This window comes from Carassius auratus, chromosome 15, assembly GCF_003368295.1.
Source record: "Carassius auratus strain Wakin chromosome 15, ASM336829v1, whole genome shotgun sequence".
In the NCBI taxonomy this organism is placed as follows: domain Eukaryota; kingdom Metazoa; phylum Chordata; class Actinopteri; order Cypriniformes; family Cyprinidae; genus Carassius; species Carassius auratus.
The window spans coordinates 15,461,029-15,475,405 of record NC_039257.1 but is presented as its reverse complement, the minus strand read 5'-3'; the positions used below and the strand labels follow the sequence as shown (position 1 = coordinate 15,475,405).

Genomic DNA, 14,377 nt, shown 5'->3' with positions numbered 1-14,377 from the left:
ATGCAGTACGAAAGTTGTTTGGTTTAATGAGATCTACATGTGTACCGAGTTTCATGTGTCTACGTGCAAGTATATATGATATATGGCCCTCAGTATTCCAGGGGGCGCTGTAGAGCCCCTGTGCCACGCCCGTGTATCAGTCTCTGCCCGACCCTAATGGCCGCAGGTTCCAATCTGTGTGCCAATTTTCAAGAGTTTTCGAGCATGTTAAGGACCCCAAAAGCCCCCGTAACGTTAGAAAAAAAAAAAAAATAATAATAATAATAATAAAAAATAATCCTAAGGAAAACAATAGGGCTCTCGCCCTCCAGGCTTGAGCCCTAATAATAATAATAATAAACGAAGCAGATACAATAGGGTCCTCACACCTTCGGTGCTCGGGCCCTAATAATTAAAGCTGCAAGCAGCGATGAACGGGCCCTCGCACCCGGGCTCACCGCCATCGTGTGGCTTTAGTAAAAAGGTGAACGTTGAGAAATATGCATTTAAACTCATAAATATAAGTGCAATATATCAAAGTTTATTCCATATGTGTGCCAATCTTCCTGTTGCCAGCAGGTGGCGCTATCGTTATAATGGAATATTGGCCTTCAGATGTGTTCAAGTCAGGACCCTTATCACACATTGGAAGTTTGGGCAAGATCGGACATTTTATGCCTGAGTTATAACATCTTTTATTCCCATGGCGAGACATCGAACTTCGTCATGGCGCCATGGACACGCCTTTTAACAAAAACTCAAGATCTTCACAACTAAACATCACACAGGTCTTTAGATTAGACTGACCACAAAAAAGACATTGATGTCATAAAATTTCTAGGAGTAGTTTGTCACAGTGTAAAATATGTCACTTCCTGTTGCCAATAGGTGGCGCTATGACTATAACTGAATATTGGCATGTAGATCTGTTCAGGTCAAGAGTCTTATCAAACATGTGAAGTTTGGGGCAAATTGGACATTGTATGTCTGAGTTATAGCACCATCATTTTTCATGGCGAATCATCGAAATTTGTCAGGCCGCCATGGACACGCCCTTTAACGAAACCTCAATTCCTTCGCAATTTAACATCGCAAAGGGCTTTAGATTACACTGACCAAGTTTGGTGTTGATCTGAATAAATCTCTAGGAGGAGTTCGTTAAAATACAACCCCTGAAAATGACAAAAACAACACCAATTTTGCAGGGAAAATTAAAAATAACCGACTTCCTGTTGGGATTCGGATTTCGTACCAAGAGACTTTTTTGTAGGTATTGGTGTGTTACATATGTTTACCGATTTTCGTACATGTACATGACATGTAGCTCGAGGTGCACTTCATTGAAAATGTATAGGTGGCGCTATCGAGCCATTTTGCCACACCCAATGGAATATTAGCCTCCAGATGTGTGCAGGTCAGTATTCTTATCAAACATGTGAAGTTTGGGCAAGATCTGATATTTTATGCCTGAGTTACAACAACTTCTACTCCCATGGCGAGACATCGAACTTTGACATGGCGCCATGGACACGCCCTTTAACGAAAACTCAAGATCTTCACAATTTAACATCGTACAGGCCTTTAGATTAGACTGACCACAAAAAAGACATTGATGTCATAAAATTTCTAGGAGTAGTTCTTCGCAGCATAAAATATGACACTTCCTGTTGCCAATAGGTGGCGCTATGAATATAACTGAATATGGGCATGTCAATCTATTCAGTTTCAGAGTCTTATCAACCATGTGAAGTTTGGGGCAGATTGAACATTGTATGTCTGAGTTATAGCAACTTCATTTTTCATGGCGAATCATCGAAATTCGCCAGGCCGCCACTGACACGCCCTTCGACAAAAACTCAAAATCTTCGCAATTTAACATTGCAAAGGCCTTTAGATTACGCATACCAAATTTGGTGTTGATCTGAATAAGTCTCTAGGAGGAGTTTGTTAAAATACAACGCATGGAAATGGCAAAAATGACACAAAATTTGCTCATAATATTAAAAATAACCGACTTCCTGTTTAGTTTAGAATTTTGCTCTAAGAGACTTTATTGTAGGTACTGGAGAGTTACACATGTGTACCGATTTTCATACATGTATGTGAAACATAGCTCGAGGCGCACACCGTTGAACGTGTATAGGTGTATAGGTGTATAGGCACCTATAGGCAAAGCAAGCTTGCTCTGTCTACCCAACATTTAATTTTCTTTTCAGCATATCATGATGGAGCTGATTGTGTCAAAAGGATGAAATATTGTCTTTCTGACTGTTAAAATAAATACAGTGGGTTGAGTGTTTTCCAGGGCAAAAGGCCTATGCTACTGAGCAAGATAGGCCTAGATAAATTATCCAGTGATATAGTGGAACTCAGTTTACAAAACAAAGAGATAACTAAATAAGCAAATTGTTGAGAATAAAATTGAAAGGAATTAAAAATAAAAAAAAAATAAAAAAAAATAGTAAAGACAGCACTGAAATTGTGAAAACTCAAAAAGGGGCAAAGACAGCCCTCAACCCACATTACATTTCCACAGGTCACACCAAGAAGGACAACTAGCAAAATGAACAAATTAGCATGCTTGATAACACTAACAAAAATTCTTAAGTTTTCCATTGACAGCAGTTCTAGTAAGGCCAAGGAATGCTTCGCTCCATCAAAGAGAACCAGTGAGGGTGCAGTTATCATCTCAAGGGAGAGCCTTGCATTAATCAGCAAAACGGTTACAGAGTGACACCTGAGTTCACATCTCTAACCTTAAATACGCCAATCAGATTCAACAACTCCACACAGCATGAAGTGAGGGATGGAGGGCGTGCTAGTAACGACCCACCCTTGCCAACGAGGGAAAGACCATTGCAACGACTCGCAGAGTCTCCCTGGTGATGATGGAACGAGAGAGCGATGGGACTGCTACTGAGATCAAAATACATGGGAGCAGATATGAGCCAAGAAATAGAAAAGAAAAAGTGGAAAGAGAATGTCAAGTAATGGTAGATGAAGAATTTGAAGGTTATGAGAAGGGATATATGGATGTAGGAAGATTTTAAGGGAGAATAGAGCAATTGGATGCAACAAATAGAATGAAAGGAGCAAAATAGAAAAGCTCAAGATTTGTGAATTGAAGAAGGAAAAGTATGTGTTATGTTTGGGGGACAATGCTGTATTTATAGAAGGGAGCATTTAATGAAGTAATGATCAAATTGAAAAGGCTAAGAATGGTAGATAAAGAAAATGTTGGAAAAGATAATAAAATGTAAGACTGGTTCGATTTACAGTTAGGAGCATGGGGAGCATAGATTATAACTAAATAGGGAAAGTTTTTAGGAATTGCATTAATGACAGGAGATTTACTATTTTACTGTATACTTCCTATATTGAGGTCACTAGTCAAAGCCACAGCTAAGCAAATTAAATTCAAAGATGTCAAGATAATGGGAAATTGATACATAAGGTATCTAAGCTGAAGTTCAACTCTTATAAGCTTGTGATATTCAATGTGTGATGTGATGTATGTATTTGTATGCCTTTTATACATAACTGTGATAACCAGGCAAATGCTGAACCAATTGCACATTCATGCTTTTAACAATGTTTACTATTAAAAGAGGGGTTAGGGAGACTGGATCTTTTACTCACTCCTTGTCAAATTAGGAGGGAGATGTTTGGTCCAGTAGTCCCTCAGAGTGGAATTTCATAATCTAGTCACTGGTGATAATACAATGTGACTTATTTAGCCAATAGGTAGTGTAACTAATATGACTGGATTGTGGAGTAGCACTCTGGATAAGAATAATCAAATGTGAGACTTATTAAGTCTCAAAGGGGAGAATATGTGGAAGATTTTTATTAGTAAGATTTTAATCAAGAATAATCAATTTGAATCTAACCATTTTTGTTGCTAGTTGTTCTTCCATTATAATCCTATAGGTAATGGATAGAAAGGAATATGCTTACGTGCTGGAATGTTCAGAACTGATGAGAAACATATGGTCAGACATACAGAAAGGGCCTTTCGTTATACCAATACAAGTAGGGGCCTCTCCTCTCTAGGGAGGAATCAAAATTGCAAGCATAAGGAAAAGACTGACTATTTGGAAACGCCCTGAATAGGGTATATAATGAGCAGTGTTGGGTATAGTTACTTTGGAAAGTAGTTAGTTAGGTTACAACGTTACCATCAATTAAAAGTAATCAGTTATGATACAGCGTTACCTATTCATAAAAGTAACGCGTTAGAGTACTCATGCGTTACCAAAAATTAAAAGCCGTTTGCAGCGGCTCACACACGACAGACATAGCCCCCGGCCCCTTTAAATGCACCTAGAAGTCGTGACTCCCGACAATGAATAACGTCAGTCATCCGACTAAATTAACACTGCAGGATAACAATAACAGGAAAGACAGTCAGCAATCGGGTATTCCACATGGCGTTTTATTTATTTATTATCACAGAACATATTATTAATCAAAATTCGCACCTACCCAGCCCGGGTAGCCTAGGCTACTGTATATTATGAGCACCACAAGATAACTCCTGATTTTTCTTTAACTTTAAATTATGCAGTTATCAAAGTACAAGTATGCTTACTTGTAAACACAACCTTAAACAGGTTTGCAGATTTAAATCCATTTAGAAATGATGAACAACCAGCCAGCCAATGATCTAACAGAAATTAACAGCTGCCTGTCAAACAAAAATGATAACAAACCGAATTAAATCCTTCACTGCCACACAGGCAAATGACAAATCGCTTAATAGCCGAACTAATTATTATTAAAGTGTCACTCACAGTCACAAGCCTAAATTCGCTTTAACACAGTCCTCTTACATGTACATGTAGTGATTAAAACGTAGCGTTAAATTTGAGGTAGAATTTTTGGCGGTCGACAGAAGCTTTTCACCAAAGCAGAGTGTGCATTTTACCGTTATGTTTTTTTCTTTTTCGTTGACAAATTGAAAATAATGTGCGTACTTCCATAAACCAAACGCTGTCCTCTCTGCTATCTTGCCGGGAGTTCGAAAAAAAAAAAACCCCACACACACACAGGGTCAGGCGCAGGGCACAGACGCATCACAGCCATTGACTTTACGATCACAGAGCTTCGGCTCCGCTGATACATCCGCAGGTGGCACAGTAGACCTAGGACTACTGTCTGACAAAAAGCAGGCTGCAGTCGGGATTTTCCTTTCCTTAAAATAACGGATTACTTTTTTTTTAAAAAATAACGAAGTTACTGATTACTTACGCACAAAACTAACGCGTTAAAGGCCATCTTTCAATTTAATTTTATAACTTAATTTATACAGAATATTGTATGAAAATTTAAATTTAAAAAGACATATATAAGAATACATATGTTTTACAACACCCACGGGCAGAAATTAGGAAAAAAGTGTGCCTATTCTAAGCTACGCTCCAAAAAACCGCCTTTTCCCAGAGAACGCGTCATATGACGTAAGGACAGGCAAACATAGGCGCTGCCGCCCTCGTTCTCAGTGTGGGTTTACGTAGTCTGAGAGGTGGAAACAGAAAATAGAGATTGTCGTTATCGTTATTATAGTTATAGTAGGTTTGAGTTGTCACAATGGTGAATTCTTGTGTTTGTTTTGGATGCAACAACTCCAACTTGTCTGGCCATCGGGTCCACCGATTTCCAAACAAGAAACACAAAGATTTCCGTGGTTGGATACGTTTCGTCCAGGCAAAGAGAAGCAATTTCGCTGCCTCCTCGTTGACAAGACACACGGTGGTATGTGAAAAACACTTCACACAGGACAGCTACAACCAAGGAGATCTTATGGAATTTCGCATGGGATTTCGACGAAAAGAGTGGGTTAGGCTGGCAAATGGAGCTGTGCCATCGGTGCATGCAAGTCCACCTGCAAAATCTGGCGGGAGTGAAGAGTCTAACGTTAATGTTAGCACTAGGAGAGAATCTGCGCGTCGAAAACGGGAGCTTTGCACAGTAAGTCTTATAATACCATATACAAATTGTTGCAGCGAAATGTAGCTCTGCATGTAATTTCTGCAAATTTATTTTTCTTGACGTTATAATGGATTAGTCTTGGCATGGCACGAAAGCCCGCCTAGCTGCCGTCAGCTTACTCTTGTTACACCCCGTGAGTGTGCTTATGAGCCTCCTGACACTTATTTTATTGAGCTATTAAGACAGGGTTCCAGAAATTTTTTAATTAAAATTTTATGTGGTCGCATTCGCATATTACTTCTCGGTTAAATTCACGCATGAATTTTCCTGCATTTAACTTGTTTTAGCGCCCGCCAAATTGATTTTTTTTCTTTCCCGCCAAAGTCTTATTTGATCGGTGAGTAATGTAGATGAACTGCTGCCCTTGTGACAGGGTGCATGTTTAACTGAAAGAACGAGCAAAGAAAGAGAGCCACCGGTCACGCGCACTTTTCACCGTCTCCGAAACGCATCCAAGTTAATTCTATACAATATTAGTTTTCTTAGTTACATCGGAGTTGCCTTGGTTTTCTTTGACTAATCGAAACTGGTATCAACAAGGCACATGCGAGGGAATGCAGCTCGGGACTACTTTGAAAAGATTTTGAAAAGATTAGCAGTCTTTTAAATAATGCATGAATGGGGGATTTTCATGAAAGGACTACATTTTTTAAAGTTCAAAGTTGTGATTTCGGTCTGTTTTCAGATTTTGGGAGAGAGTGCTGCCAGCAAAGACGGGGCGGGTGCAACTGCCACTTCAGATCCTGAAGATGATGGAGATGGAGACATCTCTACAGTGGACCCTGAGCCAGAAGTGGTCCATCGTGGATCACAGTGCAACATAAGATTTTTACATCGTTCATTAGGTAGATAGCTTATATCTAACATTCACCATACATGCCATATACAGTCACAAATAAGGATTACGTCAAAGATTTTCATGATCTCCATGGTTACTATTTTGTCATTTCCACTTTTCAGACAGTAAACATTAAAAATTAAGAACTTCATAATGTTAGAAAAATATATTTTTTACTGGGTTGCATTAGATGCATGTGTTGTTACCAATGAATGTACAACGGTGAACAATTATTAAGATGAATCTCTTTCATCTAAGGTGTTCAGGTAAAGCCTCAGATGGTGGATGTGGGGACTCAAACCGAAAGGTTTGAGCATCGCAGATCAACTCCACTGGCCAGTCCTGAACAAAGTGATGATGAATGGTCATTTTCTGATATCATCAATCATTCTGGTGATATGTCATGGAGTCCAGGGGAGGAGATGTTGAGCGAGTCCTCTGAGGAGGAACCAGAAGAGCTGGAATCTCTCAGTGACCCAAAGTAAAAACCTTTTTATTAATGGAAACTGTTTCTGATTGTGTATCAAAAAATGTCATAGTCAGAATTAATGTGTGTTTTCCTTTTCTTGTTTTCAGTGCTGTTGACAAGTTCATTGTTTGCCAGAGGCAGTTGCTGTCCTTGTTCACGGTTTGCTCTGCATGCTGCGGGGAAACCCAGGGACACATAATGCACCCGGAAGGAACTTTCATAAAAGTCAAGCAGGTAATGTCTTATTTGTCAACTGTGTGTGAGGAGCTGAATTATAGTCTGTGAATGTACAGTATGTATATTAATTATTTGTGTCTTAACTATACAGGTTTTTTACTGGCTCATCTTAAAGCTGCTTGAGTATTGAATCTTCTATCATCTTTCAGGCCTGCGGAACTTGTGGTTATGAACGTTACTGGCAAAACCAAGAGAAGGTGCATCGAAACATGCCTGCCTGCAACCTTTTACTCAGCGGTGCCATCCACTTCTCAGGTTGCATGGCTACTCAGACAATCAGGATGCTGAAGCTGTTTGGACTGCAGTGCATAAGTCCCGGGACTTTTTTCCGCCATCAGCGCTATTACACTATCCCTACCATCGTGCAGGCCTGGAGGACTGAGCAGAGGGGGATCATCAGGGAGTTGAAGGAGACTGGGGGTGGATTGATCCTGTCTGGTGACTGCAGGTAGAATGGTCTAGCTCACGTCAATGATGTCACGTCACGTCAAGAACAGGTCAATGTGTTTTTGCATTAACCTATAAATGTAACTGTTTTTGACGTTCTTAGATCAGATTCTCCTGGACACTGTGCCAAATATGGTAGCTACTCCTTGATTGAGGATCGAATTAACAAAGTTTTGGATGTTCAGCTTGTCCAAGTAAGTTGATGTCACACAGAAAACCTTGTGTCTGATTTAGTTACTGATATTACTGTTACTGTTCAGTAATAATCAGTGGGTTTTACAGAGCTCAGAAGTCCCAAGCAGCTCTTGGTGTGAGCTAGAGGGTCTAAAGCGGAGTATGCAGTTCCTGATGGACCAAGACATGCAAGTATCTGCTCTGATAACAGACAGAAATCGGCAGGTAATGATGCTAGGAGAGATCTAAAGCTGAACAGCATTGACAGGCACAGTATCACTCAAAATAAATTCTACATTCTATAAAATCAATTTGTGTTTTAGGTGGCCAAGTGGGTACGTGAGAAAATGTGTTCAGAAGGAACAAGGCATTTCTTTGACGTCTGGCATATTGGGAAAAGTATGTATTGTGATGTTGGTAGTTCTATATAACAGACTTGTTTTTTGTAGTTAAATTCACTTTCCTAATAATTAGTATGCTCTGCTCTGTTTGTCTGCTCTGGAACAGGTGTACAGAAAGCACTGGATGCTGCTGCAAAAGAGAGGGACTGTGAGGATCTGAAGCTGTGGAGGCCAGCCATTATCAACCATCTCTACTGGACCGCAGCTTCCACCCCTACAGGAGATCCAGATGAGGTGCAGGCAAAATGGCAGAGTATGATAAATCATGTACAGGACATACATGAACACAGCACTCCTGCATTTACCAGCTGCGCACATCCACCGTTGGAAGGAGAGGCAAGAAACAAGGAGTGGCTGGAACCAGGTACAACATAATAGCCTATGTTAAAAGATGTCAAATGTTTTGAGGCTAAACTTTTTTCAGTGCTTGTAAATTTTAGTTTGGTTTTATCAATACGTAACCCCATGTGTACTAGTAATTACTTGTGTTATGAAATGCGACAGATTATATGACAGAATACATTTTATTCAGGATCACCAGCAGCCACTAAACTGGAGAGTGTAGCTGCCAGGAAAGCACTGGTAAAGGATATTCGACAATTGTCACCTCAGCATCAGACATTCTCCCTGGAGGCCTACCATTCCCTCATTCTGCACTTTGCTCCCAAACACACTGGCTTTTCTTTTCTTGGGATGTACAGCAGGTAGTGTTATCACTTAAAAGTATCGATACTAATAAAATTTGTTTTTTTTTGTTTTTTTTTTTTTTCAATTTCACGATATTGCAATACATTTGTCCTTTTGTAGCAGGTAACTGATGACAGAATGAATATGGCTAAAAACTAATGCAGTCTTGTATAGCAGACCAAAATGTTATAGATTGATAACAGCATTACATATTGTTTGCAAAAAAATAATTGCAAAGATGAGTCATTGTCTTAGACCCATTTGAACTGAAAACATTAATGTCATGTATTTCTGTTGCATTTCACTGCATTGGGTTAGCTTTGGAGACCTAATGTTCTATCTACTTATCTCATACAGACTTCTCTTGGCAGCCCTACATTTCAATAGTAATGGCAACCGAGATGTAGCGCGAACTAGTGAGGGTGAGGGACGCTATGCTGTTCGCTACCCACGGTTTCGGAAAGGTGGCTGGGTAGTCCACCCCATCAAGGAGAAACCATCTTACGGTTAGTAGTTTCACTTAGTTTTTCAATATCTTTTTTGTGTGAATCTATCTTCTTTATGTGAGTCAACCATGTTACTAAATGTTTTCTAAACATTTCTCTCCTCAAGGATACGCAACAAATCTTATGGTCTCTCTGGTAGAGGAATACTGCAAGTCACCACAGGCCCTACAAGAAAGCAGTGCCGTCTTGTCCTCTGCTGCACCGCCCCCCCTCACCTCTTCCCTCCAGAAGGTTGCCAAGGATGAGGCAGTCAGCCTCCATCTCGCACGACACTCACGTTTTAACATGTAATAAAAGATCAATTTTAACAGTACAGTTTGTTTCTGTAAGGGAAACAGGTCAATTTAGCTCAAAGGGAATCATTTAAGATTTTAAAGGGAATTTGAACAGAATCACTGTTTCACGGCTGTTCACGGAGACGCGCCTGCGGTTCAGTGAACGAGCCGTTTAACATCAAATCTGCGCTGGATACTAATATCCAAACTATAGTGAAACACTATCAATTAGCACAGTAACAAGATCGACAGTTTAAGACATTAACTTGTAAGCACAAAACACAAGATACTTCTCTTTTCAATATGAATAAGGCTTTATTAGATAAATCTAAGACATATAAACTAATCTAACACATAAACGCACGCACACACACATTCACACAAGTTGCAGGAAGGTCGAAAGTTAGGGAAAGATGAGTTTAAGAGAATGGAAATATGGAATCCCAAGTTAACAGCAATACGTTAAATTGCATAGACATGAACAACCATCAATCACGTAATTAGCGCTCGCATTGAGTTCCTCAATGGGGTTAAAATTATATTAGATACACCAGCACAACAAATATCTGGGAATACGTTGCCTTCGTTTGCTGTGAAAGGGACTCCAGTTGAAAGGGGTTTCCCGGTGTCGCTGATTGGCTGGAAGTTCAGTTGGCTGAAGTGACGTCTTGGGGAGCCCGTGCTTGGGCGTTGGCTGAAGCTGGAGTTGTGTGGCTGGTTGGAGTTCAAACGCGCAGACGAGGTCGACGTTACAAAACTTAACTCAGAACACGAAACTCTCAAACAGAAAAGAAAAGAAATAAAGTTTGACGAGACTAGGTTGTGTTCCTTCTCATTGTGGCATAAGTAGCAGCAGGCAGGCACGCTGGAACCGCGCTCAAAGAACCATGATGACTAACCACATGGCTAGATGCTACAAGCTAAAGCTAGGTAGCAAAGCTACAAGCTAAGAGCAGGCATGACTGATAGCACGAGCAAGGCTGGAACTAAAAGCAGACTAAAAGCCCGCATGACTGATAGCACAAGCAATGCTAGACTAAAAGCCGACATGGCTAATAGCAGCAGCTAGACTAGAACTAAAAGCCGACTAAAAGCCGACATGGCTAATAGCAGCAGGCAGACTAAAAGCAAGGCATGACTAAAAAGCGAAATTACATCGTGTCCAAAGTATTTAAAACTTCCTGTTGGCCACCCCTCAAATGTTGCCTTGACCAATCAGATATGTTCTTGAGTCTTGGGTATCATAAATCATTTGTTTATCTTACCAAGCATGTGGTTCTTGCCTCACAGGGTCTAATTTTGGACATGATTCCTATAACATGATTATGATATATTTTACAAATAAATGATTGTCAGGACAATATCAAGCAAGAAAATGCGATTATTTGAATACTAGACATGACTAGGTATCCTATAGTTATCAAAAGACATACACAATAAGTGATTATACATGATAGTCAAATGTGTGGGTTACACGTAAATGAATATGAAGTTAAGCAATGGAATGATTCATTCATAAGTCTTTTTTGAGTTCATTCTGGTCCATATATAATGTATAAAAAGGGTTTCTTTGCCATTCTCTGGCAAAGGACTTTTCTGTGAAGACAAAGGTTTAAAGCCCTTCCCCCTTAGGAATTTCAGTCTGGTTTCACTGGCTGGGGGGAGAAGTCAATGCAAGTATTTAACTTGATCTCCTGGGTTTACATGTGATGTCCAGCGTTGCATTCCAATCACGAACAATAAATTTGACAATCTCTTCTTCGAATTAAAATTGTCAATAATTGTTCTATTGGTGTTAATGTTGAAAGCTGTTGTGTGAACAAGTTGGTTGGTTGGTTATCTTGCTTGGTTCCTGTGGCACTAGAACTGATTTATGACTTCCTTGAGGAATTCAGCTCATGTTTCAATGCACACAGCTCTGATAGACTCTTTGATTTGTCTGATTTGACTCATTTCTGCTACATTTCACTGTGGATTTATTAATCATCTTCCAAGCGGGGCCACTGGAAACCTTTGTATGTCTGTCCCTCCTCTGCAAACTGCCTCCTTATTCCTGACACAACACATGAAGGTATGGCTTTTCTAATGTTCCTGCCTAGTATTCCGTACGCCCAGCGGACAACCTGCCTGTATGCTGTGTATCGGAACTGCCTGTGGTGTAGATTGGGACATAATTACATTTTGATCATACCATGTTTTCATAGTAAACAATTCCAATGGTAAATATTGCATGTCCTGTTGGCTGATATTCTACTGTACTACACAACACCAAAGTTGTTTTTATAGTAAGTATATGGAAACCACTGAGTTAAAAACCTGCTTAACAGGATTTACTATTTTGGTGTAGAAAAGCTGTTTCTTTGAATTGCAGTGTGAAATAATTTTTGCTCAAAACCTACTCTGGTCTGCTGGCTTGAAGAGGGCCATGCTCTTGTCTGAAGTTCATGTATGCTATCTGCAGCACAAAAGGATTCAGACAGGATGCTTCAAACCCTGGATGGAGTGTGAGGCAGGTAATGTCTTCTGGGGGATCTAGGTTTTGGACAAGAGACCAATAGGCGTCGACCTCCCTACAGCACACACTCTCCACTGCAGATGGCATAGCCTCACATCTACCACACAAGCACCTGTTAAACAAATGTGCTAAGATAAACTTACTCTCCTTCCCTCCTTGTAGCTCTAGTGGTTGGTGTAAGACCTTGTAAGAAACGACATGTAGACTACTTACTTCCTAAAACTTAGGTAAATATGCACTGTAAAAAGACACACCCCGTGTACAGTATAGGCTGTCAATTAGATGCATTTATCTGCATTATCTGCAGGTCTGAAAGCAGTTACTGATTAAAAATCAGCTAGCAATTTCTAAAAAATTTCACGATAAACTATGTTGTGCAGAAATGCACAGAATTTCTATCACAGATGTCACAGATGTAAGCTATAGCCTACACCCTACAGCATTCATTTAAAATCTGGGATCTAAATTAATTATTTAAGACATGCTGCTGGCATAGATGGTGACAATCTACATGGATGCTTGAAAAACAACAAAGTCGACAGCAATATTGCTAAATATGATTTATTAAAGATACTGCAATGTGATAAACATGGAGAGAACGTTAGCCACAATTAGCCTGTGGTCACTCACCAAGAAACCTGCCCAATTCTCAACCGATTCTCCTCACACCACAACTCTATCTCTCGCCTCTGTCCATTTACCCTTCCCCTTAACTCTGCCTGACCCCTCTCTCGCCTAGGCGGCTCGTAATTATACGGCAATGGCCCATCGTAAGAGCTGACATTTATCCCTGCTGCAACCTCTTCACTGTCTGACTCCATTACGAAGAGACGATGTTTACCTGCCGTTGCGTCACTTCCGATCAGAGCGTTTTTCACAACGGAAGTAATTTTATTCACAATTTCTTTTAAAAAACTGTTTTAATGCACATTTATGATTCATTTCTTCACGCAAGTCGAGTTCCTACACTGTTTATCTACACGTTCATTCACAGGGATCTTCAACTTGAAAGATAGGCTTTAAGTTACAAATTTCAGGAAAAAAGTAATTAGAGTACTCTAACGCGTTACTTTGTAACGCGTTACCCACAACACTGATAATGAGAAACCAAATAGCATTCGGGAGATCTCCTTGCAAGGGGCTCTTGGCTTTGTTTTGCTTAAAATAAAGTATTTTCTTCTGAGAGAAAAATCCCTGACTGAGTTCGATTCTTTGGAGAAAAACGGCAAAATACACCACAGCTTCAGCCTGCACGCCTGCTGCTACTTAGCCACGATGAGAAGGAACACAACCTAGTCTCGTCAAACTTTATTTCTTTTCTTTTCCATTTGAGAGTTTCGTGTTCTGAGTTAAGTTTTGTAACGTCAAGTCTCCGACGCCTGACCTCGGGTGCCCGTTCAACTTCGACCAGCGCACACGACTCTGCACCTACAGCCAACGCCCAACAACCACGGGCTTCCCAAGACGTCACTTCAGCCACTACTGAACTTCCAGCCAATCAGCGACCTCGGGATAGCCCTTTCACAGAGGCTCCTTCTTCACAGGAGATGCAAGTAACTTTACCTCCAGACTGTGACCTTTACTGGTGTATCTAATATAATTTTAACCTCATTGAGGAACTCAATGCGAGCGCTAATTACGTGATTGATGGTTGTTCATGTCTATGCAATTTAACGTATTGCTGTAAACTTGGGATTCCATATTTCCATTCTCTTAAACTCATCTTTCCCTAACTTTCGATCTTCCTGCAACTTGTATGAATGTGTGAGTGTATGCGTTTATGTGTTAGATTAGTTTATATTAGGGGTGTAACGATACGCGTATTCGTATTGAACCGTTGATCGGTTCGGTACGCGGT

General features: G+C 40.2%; 2 protein-coding genes across 2 annotated transcripts in view; one reads left to right on the top strand and one right to left on the bottom strand.

Annotated features, from left to right (window-relative positions):
• mre11a (MRE11 homolog A, double strand break repair nuclease) overlaps positions 1 to 14,377 on the bottom strand; it is a 271,381-nt gene that overhangs the window by 150,332 nt on the left and 106,672 nt on the right. The gene's annotated exons all lie outside the window — the stretch shown is intronic.
• On the top strand, positions 5,257 to 10,074 carry LOC113115241 (uncharacterized). Its single transcript, XM_026282676.1, has 12 exons — positions 5,257 to 5,949; positions 6,656 to 6,815; positions 7,067 to 7,289; positions 7,385 to 7,511; positions 7,664 to 7,962; positions 8,065 to 8,155; positions 8,244 to 8,360; positions 8,459 to 8,534; positions 8,643 to 8,900; positions 9,069 to 9,240; positions 9,581 to 9,729; positions 9,836 to 10,074. The coding sequence occupies exons 1-12, from the start codon at positions 5,569 to 5,571 to the stop codon at positions 10,018 to 10,020; spliced, it is 2,238 nt and encodes a 745-aa protein (XP_026138461.1). The 5' UTR covers positions 5,257 to 5,568; the 3' UTR covers positions 10,021 to 10,074.

What these genes read in the sequence shown, in the direction of transcription:
- LOC113115241 (XM_026282676.1), top strand. Translation starts at nt 5,569, where the DNA reads ATGGTGAATTCTTGTGTTTGTTTTGGATGCAACAACTCCAACTTGTCT. An exon ending in ATTTTTACATCGTTCATTAG is followed by an intron (nt 6,816 to 7,066) that starts GTAGATAGCTTA and finishes CTTTCATCTAAG; the next exon opens with GTGTTCAGGTAAAGCCTCAG. An exon ending in CAAGGAGTGGCTGGAACCAG is followed by an intron (nt 8,901 to 9,068) that starts GTACAACATAAT and finishes CATTTTATTCAG; the next exon opens with GATCACCAGCAGCCACTAAA.